Genomic DNA, 15100 nt, shown 5'->3' with positions numbered 1-15100 from the left:
TCACTCATCAGTGTAAGGTAGTGTCCATCATCAACTTAAAGTCGATGATTTCCCATTATTGAAAATATCAAATTCCTTACAGAGTATCATTCCTCGACCAAGGCTGAAGCGAACGACAAACAACATATTTGTCATCGCCCCATCTGCCCGTAAACGAGGTAACCAACCGCATATCCGAATCTCTCGATTACTCGTATAAGAAAAAAGCTTCACATATACTAAGGGAGCATACTTGAAGAGTGGCTGTAGATCAAATTATCTAAAAGAATAATTCGTTCAGGCCAGTCTCAACTCTGTAGGTTAATGGACTGACCCCTATCAGAAAACAACTACTCTCCTGACTATTACCACGACTGACTGGATTGACATCTATCAGAAAACAACTTCTTCCCTGGAAAATATTCTCCATTGCACAAATATTCCGTGTTTTTCAGTATCATGGGCTCCGGCATGTTTAGCCTGGTCGAGACTCAACAAACATCTAGCTCCTTTCATTCAGTGGACTCTGACTGGTGGCGTTTTAGGCATCCAGTGGAAGGACAACATGTTGAGACAAGCAGTATCGGTTCGATATAAGGAGCATAGGAAATGGGCGAATCAAATGCTATTTGATTATTACAACGTAAGTGATTTATTTTCCCGAATTCCGCTATCGAAATATGTTTGTGATATAATAGTTTTATTATAAAAACTAGCTTTGTTATACCCCATTTTGTGATTACTACTTCAGATACTTTGTTTTTCTACGGATGCTATACTCTCATCGCTTTCATATGTTCAAAACGATAGATTTCTCACGCAGTGAGAAATATCCGCCATTATAGTGAGAAATAATTTCTCAGTGTTGTCAGTCATGAATTGTTGCATGTCAGATTGATATGACACCTTCTCCTTGTTGACAACGCTACGCCGTGCAATATCCAAGTATCCCATTGTCGGCGTTTCCATAACAACAAAACCGAAGCACTGCATAATTATTAAAAACTGTGTTGAAAAGTATGTTCCAAAACAGTCAAAACCATTAACTTCTGAAGAAATTCAACAATTTTTAAAAGATGCACCTGATGAAAAGTATTTGCTGATAAATTGAAAATTTTTAAATTGTTATCAGATCAGATTAGATTAGATTTCTTTATTTCCTTCATTATGACGAACATTTACATTTCGTATAGGAATTGTCAAAGCACATACACATATTCAACATAAAACAAGTAAATAAATAAATACGAGGTGAAACAAATACAAATATTCAGATAAAATATGAGTAATCATGAGGCAAAAAGATTAAAATATTTATTCAGTGTATAAAAACAATGGTCGAACAGAAACGACTTCAGTCTATTTTTAAATTTCGTTGGGTTTTTGGTGGTTTATATTAATTGAAAATTTTAGCTCCCATTAATTTAGGAGAATTTTGAGTAATTATATATTTAGGGGTTTTAGTCCCTTTTGACGTGTATCAAAATTATGGATATCACTTTTCAGGGTGAAATCGGTTTTGTTGGTAAACACATATACGCATAACTCAAAAATATATATACACACTAGAGTTAAAAGTTTATATCTTTTAAAAATCATTTTGCAGGAATCTCTCTGAGAAATATCAAATATACATCGAAGTATTGCTTTTTGTGCAATAAAAACATTCTTGCTCATTGTTGGGTTGCCCCACAAGCAAACACCGTAACGCAACCTGGATTCGACCTGAGCATAATAAACCTTCATTAGTTGGTCTTTATTAAGAACAACCCTCAAATTTCTGAACATATAAGTTACTGAGCTTAACTTGGATACTAGCTAATCACAATGGGCATTCCAATTTAAATTTTCATCGAAATGTATACCTAGAAATTTTGCAGTGTAATTACTTTGCAGGTTTGTGTTATTGATATTCAGATCAAGTGTTTTAAATTTGTTTTGGTAATTATGAAAACGAATTACTTGAGTTTTTTTGGTACTTAAAACAAGATCTTGATTTTTGAGATATTTGGAAGTCAGAGTCATACCATTTTCATATTTATTAATTAAGACATCTGTTCGTTTATCAGATATAAGTAATGATATATCATCTGCATAGGCATAAAATAGGGGGTATGAAATTTCTCTATTTATATTGTTTATATACAGTATGAAGAGAATCGGTCCCAGGATGGATCCCTGTGACACTCCAGTCTGAACCGTTTTCATTTCGGATGTGGAAGAACAGATAGTATCTCCATAATCAAATTTATGAGACACGCATTGATTTCGATTAGTGAGAAATGAAGAAGCGCAATTGAAAGAATTTCCCCTCAGACCGTAAGATTCCAGAATATTCAATACATGATTGACGCAATCGAACGCCCTGCTTGAATCACATAAAGTTGCAGCAGGGCACTCGCCCGCATCAATAAACTTCACTAGGTCATCATAAAAACTAAGTAAAGCAGTTTGAGTTGATTTTCCTGATCTGAAACCATGTTGCATTGGTATTAAAATTCTATGAAAATTTATGAATAACATTAAACGTTCCAAAAACGCGTACTCGAAAACCTTAGAGAAGCTCTGGATTGGTCTGAAATTCTCTATGGATGATAGTTTTTTGTTTTTTTGAATAGGAATTACTTTTCCAACCTTCAGAACCGTTGGAAAAGTACCAGTTAGGAAAGAGAGGTTCACTATATATGTAATTGGTTCAATAATGAGGTGCAATATTTTTTTTATAATAAAAACAGGTATTTCATCTATACCCGATGATTTTTTGTTTTTCATTTTTTTAATAATCAACTCGGGCAATTCCATTTCACTGTATGGCTTCAGAATCATAGGGTGTGGATTAGAGTCAAAGCCGATGCTGCTAGAGCAGTTTGTATTATAATCTTCTACGTTAATACTTTGTAACAAGACTTGAGGCGCTTCAATAAAAAACTTGTTGAGTTCAGTCACAATAAGAGAAGGATTTTCAATGGTTTGATCTTCTTTTTTGATAACGATATTTTCACATCTTTGTTTGAAAGTTCTGATACGACACCCCACAGTGTTCGAGGGTTGTTGTCAGACATAGTTATTTTCTCCTGATAATACCTTTTCTTTGTTTCATTAATAAGTTTTATATGACTTATTTGTTTTGTTTGTACATTTCAGTTAAAGAACAGTTATTTTGCTTTTAACTAAAAAAATGCTTTAATGAGGAACTAGACTTTTTTATTGTATCTTCTATCCAGCCTTTATCTTCACTTTTTAGGTACCTTTTCCGTTTAGGAAAACTAATTCCGAAGTTGTACATGAAAATGTTATAGAATTGACGAAAGGCTTCATCACATTTATCATATGCATAGATGCAGGACCAATTTTCCCTCTCTAAAAGGTTTTTAAAATTTTGTAATGTTTTTCTCATGGAAGGATATTTTCATTTCCGTTTTATTATTTACCCTCAAATGGAGATTTTCGTCGAGTTCTAGTAACACTGTGCGATGATCAGAGATATTATTATCTATAATTTAACACAATTCCCCATCCGTACAATTCGAAAAAATTTGGTCTATTATGGTGCAGCTTGTGTTTGTGATTCTTGTGGGCCAACCAACCAATGAGCGAAGGTCATAACAAGACATTAGATCACATAATGATTTGAAATTTGTTTTCGAGTATAAATCGAGATTGAAATCTCCGCAAAAATAATAAATTAATCCAGGTTTATAAACTGAGTTCATTGCATCACGAATATTATTAAAAAATATATCAATGTCCCCACAAGGGGATCTGTAGCAATTTATTATCATGAAAAATTGATGTTTGGTTTTGATTTCAGGCTGCTTTAGCTATTGGCCTTATAGGGGCATGATGACATGGAAGATCTTAATTCAGCCCGTTTAAAAAAATTACCCGATACTAAAACCAAGGTTCCTAGAAATTTCACAGTCACAGGAGAATTTTACAAAATTTACAAAAAATAGCTTCGACCATGCACAAATGAAACACTTTTTTTTAAATTACAAAAATAGCAAATGTACGAAACAGTCTGTGGGGATAAATAAATTTGGCACCATGGCGAAAGAAATAGCGAAATTTTTGTATTTACCGAACCCTGAATTATATACTGACCACTGTTTCCGAAGATCATCTGCGATTATTTTAGTAAATGCAGGAGCAGATCTTTCAACTTTAAAACGCCATGGGGGTTGGAAATCCAACAATGTTGCTGAATCTTATATCGACAACTCCATAGGTTACAAAATGAAAATTTCAAAAAGTATAGTAGAAACCATTCAGCCTCCACCGCCATTAGAACCTGAACACAACAATGCTGTGGAAGCTCAGTACGTTTCCCCGTCATCGCAGCTAATATTTAAATTACCGAAAACATGTTGAAAGAACATTGTTCAAATATAACTGTTAATTACTGTTTTAAATAAGTGAGTTAATGACATACGAGTATTACTATGTATGTATTTTAATTTTCAATACTTAAAAACAACGCAACCGTAGAAAAAGTACAGTGTACAATGCCTCGCCTTCGGCTCGTGCCAACAAACTTCTGCGCTCATGAGAAATTTGTCGTTTTTATCACTTGTTGTACAATATACTATTTCATGTCGATTATCTAGCTTCAGTCGGTTAGGTAGGCTGATACTATGATGATTTAACAATTCATTCGTGGTTCACTCTAGTACCATTGATGAGACCTATATAGGTCTATATAGTGATGATGGATCACAAATGCTTTGTTTTTGGACTCTGGTTTCTACTGCTTGTCTTGCAGTGAAAGCTGGTTGGTGAAATTCGGGTCAAAAATAGTATTGGAGCTCTGGTATTTGGGAGCAGTGGTTGTTTTGGATAACGCGTTACAACTACAAACTAAAAAAAAATCTGACCACCAGCCACAACAAAAGAGGAGGATAATCAAAACGTTGGTTGAGAGAGCACGACGTATCTGTGAACCTGGGAGTCTTCCTGAGGAACTCAATCACCTAAAAATGCCCTCGTAGGGAATAGGTGGAGCGAATTAGAATAGTAATATAAAATGAGAATCAAATACGAGAATCGTACTCACTTGAAATGCGGTCGAGACTACGAGAGCAACAACCCGAGCAACAAGTCGGGTGCATTGCATTTGATAATGTATACCGCAGTAGTAAATGAAACGTCCGGCATAAAAACTCTGCAGACAATGGCTGAAAGACCTCAACTAACTACAGGACAATTTCAATTTTATGTAACTTTTCTAAACCCTTCGAGATATGTGTGCAAAATGTTATGTACTCCCATATTCAAAAAGTTAATTCTCGTACAAAAAAGATCATGTATGACAAATCTTGAATGTTTAAATCAATATCTCTGTACGTACCTGGACAAGCAAAAACAAGTCGATGTTGTTCATTTAGACTTTCAAAAAGCCTTCGATCAAATAGAACATTATATACTTCTCAGAAAATTGACAAAATTGTGACTCTCTAACCAACTGCTTACTCTAATTGAATCAGATCTAGTTAACAGAAAACAATCTCAGTACGTAGTTAAATCTGGGGTACCACAAGGTTCTACTCTTGGACCTCTTTTAGTTTTGATTTTTAATAATGACTTGGCAACCTCTTTGAATATTCCTAGCCTACTATTTGCAGACGATCTGAAACTATATTATGAAAGCGACGACATTACTGAGTGCCAACGTGTACAATATGAATTAGATGTAATCAAACTTTGGTGTAATAATAATCGTCTACAACTGAATGTATCCAAATGTGAAATAATATCATTCATATCAAAAAAGCGAACTTTAATGTACGATTATTCAATCAACAATACCACAATCAACCGCGTACATGAGATAAAAGATCTTGGCATAACATAAGACAGTAAATTAATATTTACAACACATATAAGGAATATGACTGCTGATTCAAATAGAACTGTTGGATTCATTCACAGATATATATATTCCATTATATTTAATACTTATTTCATATATACTCTGTACCACCAGCATTTCCTACTCCTGTTGGAAATAAGTCACTTTTTTTTATTAGACTCATTATTGTATTGTTGCATTTCTGAATATAGAGTTACACAGACTTATATGAGAAAATAATGGTAATATAAAAGGTGCTACTTATTATCAAACAATCCAAACTATTAATATTATTATTATTATTTTTTTCCCAGGGGCGATGGTGGAGTCACAAGCCTACGAATGTCCAAGCTCGACTAGTGAAACAAGAAAATATTTTGGGAAAATGGTATGCTTTTCGTGTGGTTGCGTTCATTTTCGATTTATTTTCTTTCCTTTTTTGTGATCATGATTATATTTTTTTGTACATACCTTTGTTTGCCTTCCTGCATGTACATAGTTTGTTAATAAAGCTTCCAACAACTACGTCTCAGTTTATTTTGTTTTGAGAATGCATTTTGAAACACACATTTCACGATATGAATGTATGATTTTGAGATGAGCGATTTTAAATTTATTTTCTGCTTATTATAAGGTATTAGTCGTAAGAAGTGAAAAATCAACAGGTTTTCCATAATATAGGGTGTTCCAACAGGACTTTCGAAATTTAACAATTGATAATGGCCGTTTTGTTGAAGCTTCCTTTGTCAAATCAGTTGTCATTTATTCAATCTGTCTTGCCAAATCACCATGGACGGATATAGTATTCAACAGCACGTGCAATACCCGTACGTCGACGAAACGCAAGATCTGCCGAAAACATCACCGCTGTCTGTGAGGGTGTGTAGGAGGATTCGAGGCAGTCAATTTCGTCAACTGACCTTAATTTTCATCGAAAAATCATTTTCAGCGATCAGGCCCATTTCTGGATGAATGAGTACGTGAACAAACAACATTGTTGAATTTGAGCGTCTAATGCATTCAAAAAAGTCACTGTTTGGTGTGGATTTTGGGCTGGCGGCATCATCGATCCATATTTCTTTGAGAATGACATTGGCCAAGCCATCATTGCCACTATAGATCGATAAATACCAACTTTTTTTGGCCTGGATTGGATGATCTGGACACCAACGACATATAGTTTCAACAGGACGGCGCTACGTACCACAAGCTCATGCCACATTGAATATTCTGCACAAGCGACTTGAGGGCATGGTCATCTCACGTGGATGTGATGTGAGTTGGCCACCAAGATCGTGTGATTTGACCCCGTTAGACTTTTTCTTGTGGAGTTTTCTTAAGACGCAGGTGTATGCGAAGAAGTCACAGCGGTCCTCGTAGCCATCATAACCCATGTCATCGGTCAAATTCAGCCTGATTTATGCGCTAGAGCAATGGAAAATTAGACGTTTCGGATGCACTCCACCCAGAGAAGCCGCGGCGGACATTTCTGTGATATCTCACACACACTTTGTTTATTTGAATTTAAAGATAGGTAGCCCTTTCATTAAAACAACGATAAAAATTAAAACAACAATAAAAATTAATTAGCGCTCCGGAGCAACTTCATTGATTCCAGTGGCACATTTGTTTTTCAGCTGCAGGAAAACCCGGAAAAACCTGCAGCACCAGAGGCTCCAATAGATTCAGTGCATCGCCAGAACACTTCGTGACACGACTATCGTCAAACTTAAACCAGTCCGTTTCGTCTTTGATCAAGGCTTAATAATGACCAAATTCAACGCCAGAACCACAGTGAACAATGACTGCATAAATATTATAATAGTGGTCTGCTAGATTGAAATGTTCATCTTTTTCGAACCTTCCAAAGGGTTTCTTGCTTCCGTCAGAGGTTGAGTCTTGTTTGAAGATCATCAGTGTTATTATTAGGTTGACTGGTGCCTCGGCTATACTTGTTTCTTTATAACAGTCAGTTAGTTTGCCCTTAATGAAAGACCCAATGAAAGTCTGCATCACGATTAGTTCTGCAATTGTTGGTGAAAAAAAAAATTAATTAGAAAACCCAAAAGTTTGCTCTAATCTTGAATCAAAAATCTTTCCAGCCGAAAGATATATTTCAGCAGAATTTGGAAATATTGGAAAACACACGTCATATCCAGCAAGAACATATTTTAGTTAATAAGAACATCCTTCCTACGAAGCTATGAAAATATTCGACAATTTTTAACGCTCGTCTCTATATTGTGGGAAGATCAATCAGTTGAAGTATGGCGATACTGTATATTTTTGTCAAACAGCACCGATCTGCACAAAGATATGGACATACATTTTACTTGCCCTGTACTTCAAAGTTGAATCTTTACCGGGTGTTGCTTATACCCTGGGAGTGAATACCACCTCTTCTCAAGTTTAGGAAATGTTGTAATTGAAAATTAGTCCAGAAATAGATAGATTGACTAATTTTGAGCAACATCTGTTTCATAAAAATTTTTCTGAAAGTTTAAATTTTTCAATAAAAAAAACACGGTTTTTCGCGACTAACACAAAAACTATGAATTTATGGATTATGGTGTCTTTAGACCCAACACAAACGAAGTGGTACTTTGCTGAAGGTTGGTTCTTATTTATAAATTGCCAAAACTGAAGTTACTAAAAAGCAATGCATTCTTTGGGGAAAATTCACAGAATATTCTTAAAAATATTTAAAACTGAGCAAGTCATGATGAAGATGATCCCTATTTTTTTCGACGACAAGAAATGAGAAGTATCTCCTGGTTTCCACCACAATTGTGAGTAATCGTTACCACTTCACAATTCACCTTATTTATACTCAGTTTCGAAAACATTGAGCTTATATTCATACAAGAAATGTGTAAAATTGCCGAAGGAGTGTACAAGTGTACGATCAAGTTCCAAATAAACTCTTCACAAAGATGTGTAGGTCAAGCATAGAATTTACTTTCAGATAGCCACAATGAACCCTTGCGGGTTGTGGTGGAGGGTCGATTAGATCCAGTCACTTTTGACTTTTTGGCCTACTTTCAGATACAAACTGAAAAAAAGCCCTCTCGAAAGAAAATGTAGTTTCAAAACTTCTTTCATCCAAAATTCAATGTTTTTTTTTTTCAGTTTATACTGAATGTTTTCTTATGGAATTGAGACAGATATAATTCATAGAAATGCTACACAATATAATACTTATATGAAAGAGTAGATAGCCAAAAATACTTTTTCTTCTTTTGGAAAAAAATTATCTTTTCTATAAAATAACCTAAAAACTATTGATGATAAGTATGTTGGAGTATTGACGAATACACATCATAGCTATATTTTGCATATTAATGAAAATTTTCGTGGTATTTTGAAGAAAAGGCAATATTTTGTAAAATCACAAAACTGCTCTCTTCAATTTGAGCCCAATTTATTTCCGGAACTGAGTACTATGAGCTAGTATGAAGGAAATTTAATATGTTTCTCCTGGAAATGCATTGTTTTTTGCTTACTTCACGTCGAAATTTTCCATTTTGGTGACTACTAACACCATAACCTCATAATTCTTTTCTTTTTTTTTATATTCTACATTTCCACTAGGAATAATTTTTCAATGGAAACTTTTATTACTTATTCGCGAAAAAAACGCCTAAAAGCGTAGGTTCGTCGATTAAAAGTTACACTCACTCGCGAAAAATCTTCATAGAACGGATGTTGCTCAGAATTAGTGAGTTTATTATTTCCAAACTCTTTTTCAGAAAACGGTTGACAATAAACCCCAAAATAAAATAATCCCCAGAACAGGTCAACTTTGTTTGACAAAATGATACGGCGAGACCACTTCCATGATTCCTCAGACAGGAAACAATCTATGTGAATACATAAAATATAGGATGGAACACATTAGGATAATCTACTTATAGCCTATCTCTGCATCTGTAGAGTAGGGAGGGTGAGTGTAAGCCCACAGCACTTAGGCCTGTTGCACATCCTCCCGAGGAGTTGTCCTCCTAGGTCATCGTCCATCCTGTTCACACATCCTGCATAGAAGTGTATCCACTAGCGCCAGTCAGAAATCCTACTGTTAGGCGTAGGTTTTTCCTGGTCATCGCCAGATATTTCTTCAGCGCCAGCTTCCCAGGGTCGCCCAGGGTAAACCTGGCAAGATTGCATCCTTTAATTATATCCCATCTCTTCAGGGATTGAGCATGGGTGTAACATTTGGCTAGTTCCGCAATTGTCGAAGTCATCAGGCCGTATGTGCCACAGGGTCCTAAAATTCTTAGTCCAGCCGCTTCCTTGGCTAAAGAGTCGGCAATGCGATTACCTTTACTCCTATCGTGCCCTTTACCCACCTTAGGATAATGTTACTAATAGCCTAATAGCTCCATGGGTAGATCAAGGATTTGGCGTTCAACTTGTTGTAAATTATCCCCTAAAAAAATTACACTGGCCACCTTTGTCAATCGACTCAAATTAGCCAAGGTCGCGCCCAATTCCACTTGTGTTTTTCGATAGTTCTAGGTGTCGCGTCGCTTCGAAAATAATCCTATCAGCTTTCGAAGACTTTCATTGGGATATATAAGCACTACCAAGTCTCGTTTTGATTGGTTTTCAGGTTTTGCCGTGATCTTCTTTTGTTATAATCTCCAAAAGTTTCAACTACAACTGCGGTAGTAATCTTCAGTGGCTTGGTCGAAGTACTCCTCTTGACGTGTTAACTGAAATTGAAGCTTTCATTTCTGCTGTATCATTTATACTGCTGATTTTTCGCGCAGTATATGCAGCAGTTTATGTATAACTCAAAGTATGTCCAAAAGAATACATCCATCGAAGCTCCATGAGGCTACAGTGTTCCGGAAACTTGGAAGAATTGAACGAATCAAACGACTCCCAAGTAGGAAAAGAAGCCCTTCAAACCCGTTAGAATCACCTCCACCATCTTGTGATTAATCAGAAATGCATATTTGTGTAGAAATTGGAATCACTAAGACAAATTGTACAGCTTTGATCGAAAAGAAGTAAGTCAATATCTCATTATATCCCAAAGAAAGCTGAAAAGCTCTGTGTGTTGAATAAGAATGACCTAAGGTGGTTAACTGGACTTCTCCCTGGAGACTTTCCCTTGTTGCAAAAGTACTCTGAAGAAGTGATCTAACTAACGCCTCCTAAAATCAGAGAGCTCTCCCCAGAAAACTAATTTCATCTCTCAAAGTCAGACTCAAAAGCCTTTATCTTATAATGATGCCCTGTGAAAGATTGGTCCTGGGTTTGATCAACAAAACCTAAAAAGATGTCAAAGAGAGGTTCTGGTTTAATGAAATGCAATGCCCTTCGAGTATGGCCAGGAATCCAAACTAGAGATAATTAGTTTAGTATCAGTTAGAGGAGGGAATATTTCAGTACAAATGATTTCTGAGATTCCCCAAATATTTTCATTGACTTATGATTTCCACCAATTTCCCTACACATCAATCAATGACGTTGATTTTCGTCTGAAGTATGTTTTTGTAGGTTCTCAAAGGTTTCAAAAGAAGACTATATTTGTTATACTGAACCATCTAATATTCGAAAGAAATACATTCCCACAAATCGTTCATCACTGTCCGTTCATCAAAAACTGAATTTTTGCTACGAATGCGTTCAACAATTCCTCTTCGATCTTTTGATATAGTGAAATAGAGTCAGGTGCAAAATTCTAGATCACATTCCTGGGATTACCCGATTTGAAACAGGTCCAGCGCAAAAAAGTTAGTTAATGACTATGTCATTATTGGTTTCCAGTTATCATACTGAGGAGAAATTCACAAATGCCTGCCTCTCATTTCGAAGACGCCATCTATAGGAACGACAGAAAACTCAATCCACGACAATGAAAGTCAAACAAGGTTTCCCAAGCTTTCACATCCACTGCCGAACAAGATTCGTCCTTCTCCAACTGCAGCTTCCACTGCAAGGCAATATGTTGTAACCAGACTCCAGAAACAAAGCATTCGTGATCCTACACTATACAGCTCTGTTTCGATCCGCCATAAGCATAATCAGTGGTTCTACACTTGCTGTCGAAGCTATTAGTCTATGAGTTTTCTGCCAATCACATAGATGTAGTTTTTTTAAGGGAAATTATTATCGCTTTTTCTCTCTCAGGCTTGTCCTTGAGGAACACTTAGGTCCAGCAGTGCGCCGATAGCTCAAACACTGATGAGAGCTATGACGGCTCGAAACAGCGTTGTCTGGTATTGGATCACGAATACCTCGTATCTGAGCTCTAGCTTCGACTAGTTGCCTTGCATTGGAGAGTTTTGATTATATTTGAGTCTTCTATCAATAACATAGATGGCGTAAGAGAAGATTCAATCGCCTGTTAGATATAATTTTGATAAACTGTATAGTTTTTTATTTTTCAATTGTTATTATTCATGTTAGCTATGAAAATGATAGACAGTTGAGAGTAGGTTTTTATAAACAGAGAGAGAGAGGACTGAATTTGGAATACGATTGTAATTCGAGTAATGAAGATAGTACGTTTGGAAAGATGCACTGTTCTGATTAGCCCTAATCTGGATTGAAAATAACAAAAACGTGCCTTAATAGCACGTGCCTTAACAGCACATGTTCAATGTTTTCTGTAGACGACACTTCGTTGTTAGTTCATTTTGTCTAGCAGCAACAAATCACGCAGATTAGTGGGGTAATCACACACATACCAGATTCTGAGTATTATCTATGCATCAGATCATACTGAGCTCTGGCGGGCTTCTTGAGCTATATAATCAATTTTATAACCAGTGATTGGTGGAAAAAGGACTATATATCTCGATTCACCTGTTGTATAGGATAGCTGAAACGCAACCCAATAATAGTAGATTATTCTGACATAACCTTGATTCAAATCATATAAAATTTGTGATTTGTTGTTGTCAGTCCATCTTGATGACACACTACATGTTTGAATGTCCGCAAATGGAAATTTTGGGATATATTTGATCAATAGAAAAATAGATCCTTTTCAATAATACCAACTATCATACTGATGATGATTTTGTTACAGCTACAACCGGAGAAAACTGGACGAGCTTCCCTACCACCATTTCCAACTCCACTCAAACCTAGAGGACTCAATATACCTCTCGGATATCTCGTGGATATACGACAAAGTATGCGGCTCCAACTGCTACCAGATCCTAGAAGACATCGAGCTCCAGGCAGGAACCGGCAACCGCTTCACCGAAATTCTAAAAGACTTCATAGAAACGCACGCGAGTGTCCTGAACTACGACGGCAGGCAGTTCTACTCGCATCTGCATGAATATCTGAGCGATAAAATTAGCAAGAATGAACTCAGTGTAGAAAATAATGATTCGCAAATTTCCCGTATGTACAGTGTAGCGAAAAACCCTCCAGTGTTGTCGTTGATTCCTATTAAGAGTGTGGTTGTTGAAAATCGGGAGCAACTAAAAAAAAAGAATTGTGAGGACAACAACATCGATATCGTTGTGCGTCTGCCGAAAACCGATCAGTTCATTGTTACGGTTTCTACAGCTAAAAATGAACTCTGTGTTTGGGATATCATCAAGTGAGTATCTAGGGGTTGTTTTCTTCAAGTCTACACAGGATGTACCACAGTGTATTTCACATGCAATATCTACGTTATTTGAAAATATTGAAAGATTATCTAAAACTTTTATTAGGTTAGGTTAGGTCCAACGTGGGTAAGTCTATTCGACCCTCCACCGCAACCCACAAGGGTTCATTGTGGCTCCCACCTATTCACACTCGACCAAATAAACCCAGCTTCTTAACGAAACCGATTAGATTGTATGATGCGTGGTCTTTCAGGTCAGATGGTAAGAGTACGGCTCTGCCAAACTCTAAAAACCAGATTCGGTCCACAGCGGGGCACGCACAAAGTATGTGCTCTGCCGTTTCATCGTTTTCCAAACATTGGCGACACACACTGTCTTCCAACAGACCGAATCTCTGCATATGATGATTCAAATGACAGTGACCTGTAAGGGGGCCTGTTAGACATGTAGTCCAACAATTGTTTGGTATCAAGCTTCGAAGGGTGAATGAACGCCTTGGAGAGTGCCAATCCTGGAAGTTTTGCCAGAAGTCCTTATATCTTCTTGCCATCCAGGTGTTCGATGTTTCCTTGGCAAAATCTAAAGCGATGCCACTGACATGTTCGGGTTCGACCCGAATCCCTCCCCGCACGTGAGGAGCTTCAAGCAGCTTTGCTTTGCTTTTGGAGTGCTTTGCAAGGGAGTCAGCAGCCTAATTGCCTTCCAGACCAGTATGGCCAGGACTTCAGACCAGAGACAATTTTTCAAGTCTGCCTATCGAGAAGAGTCGTTTTTGGCAATTTGCTATTCATTTAGACGTTGCTCAGTAGCTTCCAACTACGCTTGACTGTCCGAGAATATTTTGATTGACTTGTGTACACACAAACAATTTAATAGCATAGGTTTTTAGGCAAGTAGATATGTCTGTACTGGGTCTGCGACTGAAAACACCTGCACCAGAAACCGAAGGTGTTTTTGATCCATCTGTGAACCATCTGCTCTTAATATTTCCTTCTCCCGGAGGATTCAGTCCTCTCTACTCGGGAAAAGTACTTTATAAGGCAGTTCGTAGTTGACAGTTGGAGGCATAGTCTGTTGCACTCTGCATTAGATTAATTTGTACAATTAGCGGTGTGCACAAGTCTTCATACAGTAAATATTGCCTTTCTCTCCAGAAAAATGTGGAGAAGAGGTAGATCTAGAAGGATCTCCATTGCCGCTGACGGTGTGATACTGATAGTACCACTGAAAATGGCGTTAGATTGTCCCTTTTTCTCCTCTTGGTGAAGGGGATTATCACAGTTTTGCTGGGGTTGACAAATATCTGCTCCCTCAGGCACCAACTGTGACAACGTCCAACGTGCTTTGGAGGATATTTTATTACCCAAAGCGAAAGTTCTATTACCAAACATAGGTATAAAACTCAAAACGAGAAAGCTGCTAGACGAGACCATGGTCGAAAAGTTGATTAGGTATGTTTGTTTCGAAATGTTGTAAGATAACTCCAAGTGACATTTTTCCAATTGAGGAATTGTTCCAGAAATCTAGCTATATCCCGTCTTGGGCGTATGAGATAACCAACCCTCTCCCTATCTTGAACATCCGATCATGAAAAAGTACCAATCTAATTTAAATGTACCACATGAGTTAAGAAAACAAAACCAATCCAAGCTACTGAGTACAACAAAAAAGCATATTTCCTTAATGATAATGCTTC

At 36.8% G+C, this 15100-nt stretch overlaps 1 protein-coding gene across 2 annotated transcripts in view; it reads left to right on the top strand.

The window, feature by feature from the left end:
- Positions 1-15100, top strand: part of LOC111512330 (NACHT and WD repeat domain-containing protein 2) — an 87367-nt gene that overhangs the window by 56551 nt on the left and 15716 nt on the right. For both annotated transcript variants that reach the window (XM_074180821.1, XM_074180820.1), the window contains exons 13-15: positions 435-622; positions 6142-6215; positions 12870-13394. In XM_074180821.1, coding sequence (XP_074036922.1) covers positions 435-622; positions 6142-6215; positions 12870-13394 — 787 coding nt within the window. The remainder of the gene's footprint in view (positions 1-434; positions 623-6141; positions 6216-12869; positions 13395-15100) is intronic.

The sequence above is a fragment of the Leptinotarsa decemlineata genome, unplaced genomic scaffold (genome assembly GCF_025532065.1).
Source record: "Leptinotarsa decemlineata unplaced genomic scaffold, Ldec_3_MD MMD2_tig00026307_RagTag_RagTag, whole genome shotgun sequence".
In the NCBI taxonomy this organism is placed as follows: Eukaryota; Metazoa; Arthropoda; class Insecta; order Coleoptera; family Chrysomelidae; genus Leptinotarsa; species Leptinotarsa decemlineata.
Note: the sequence above shows the minus strand (reverse complement) of the source record. Positions and strands in the feature narration are given on the sequence as shown.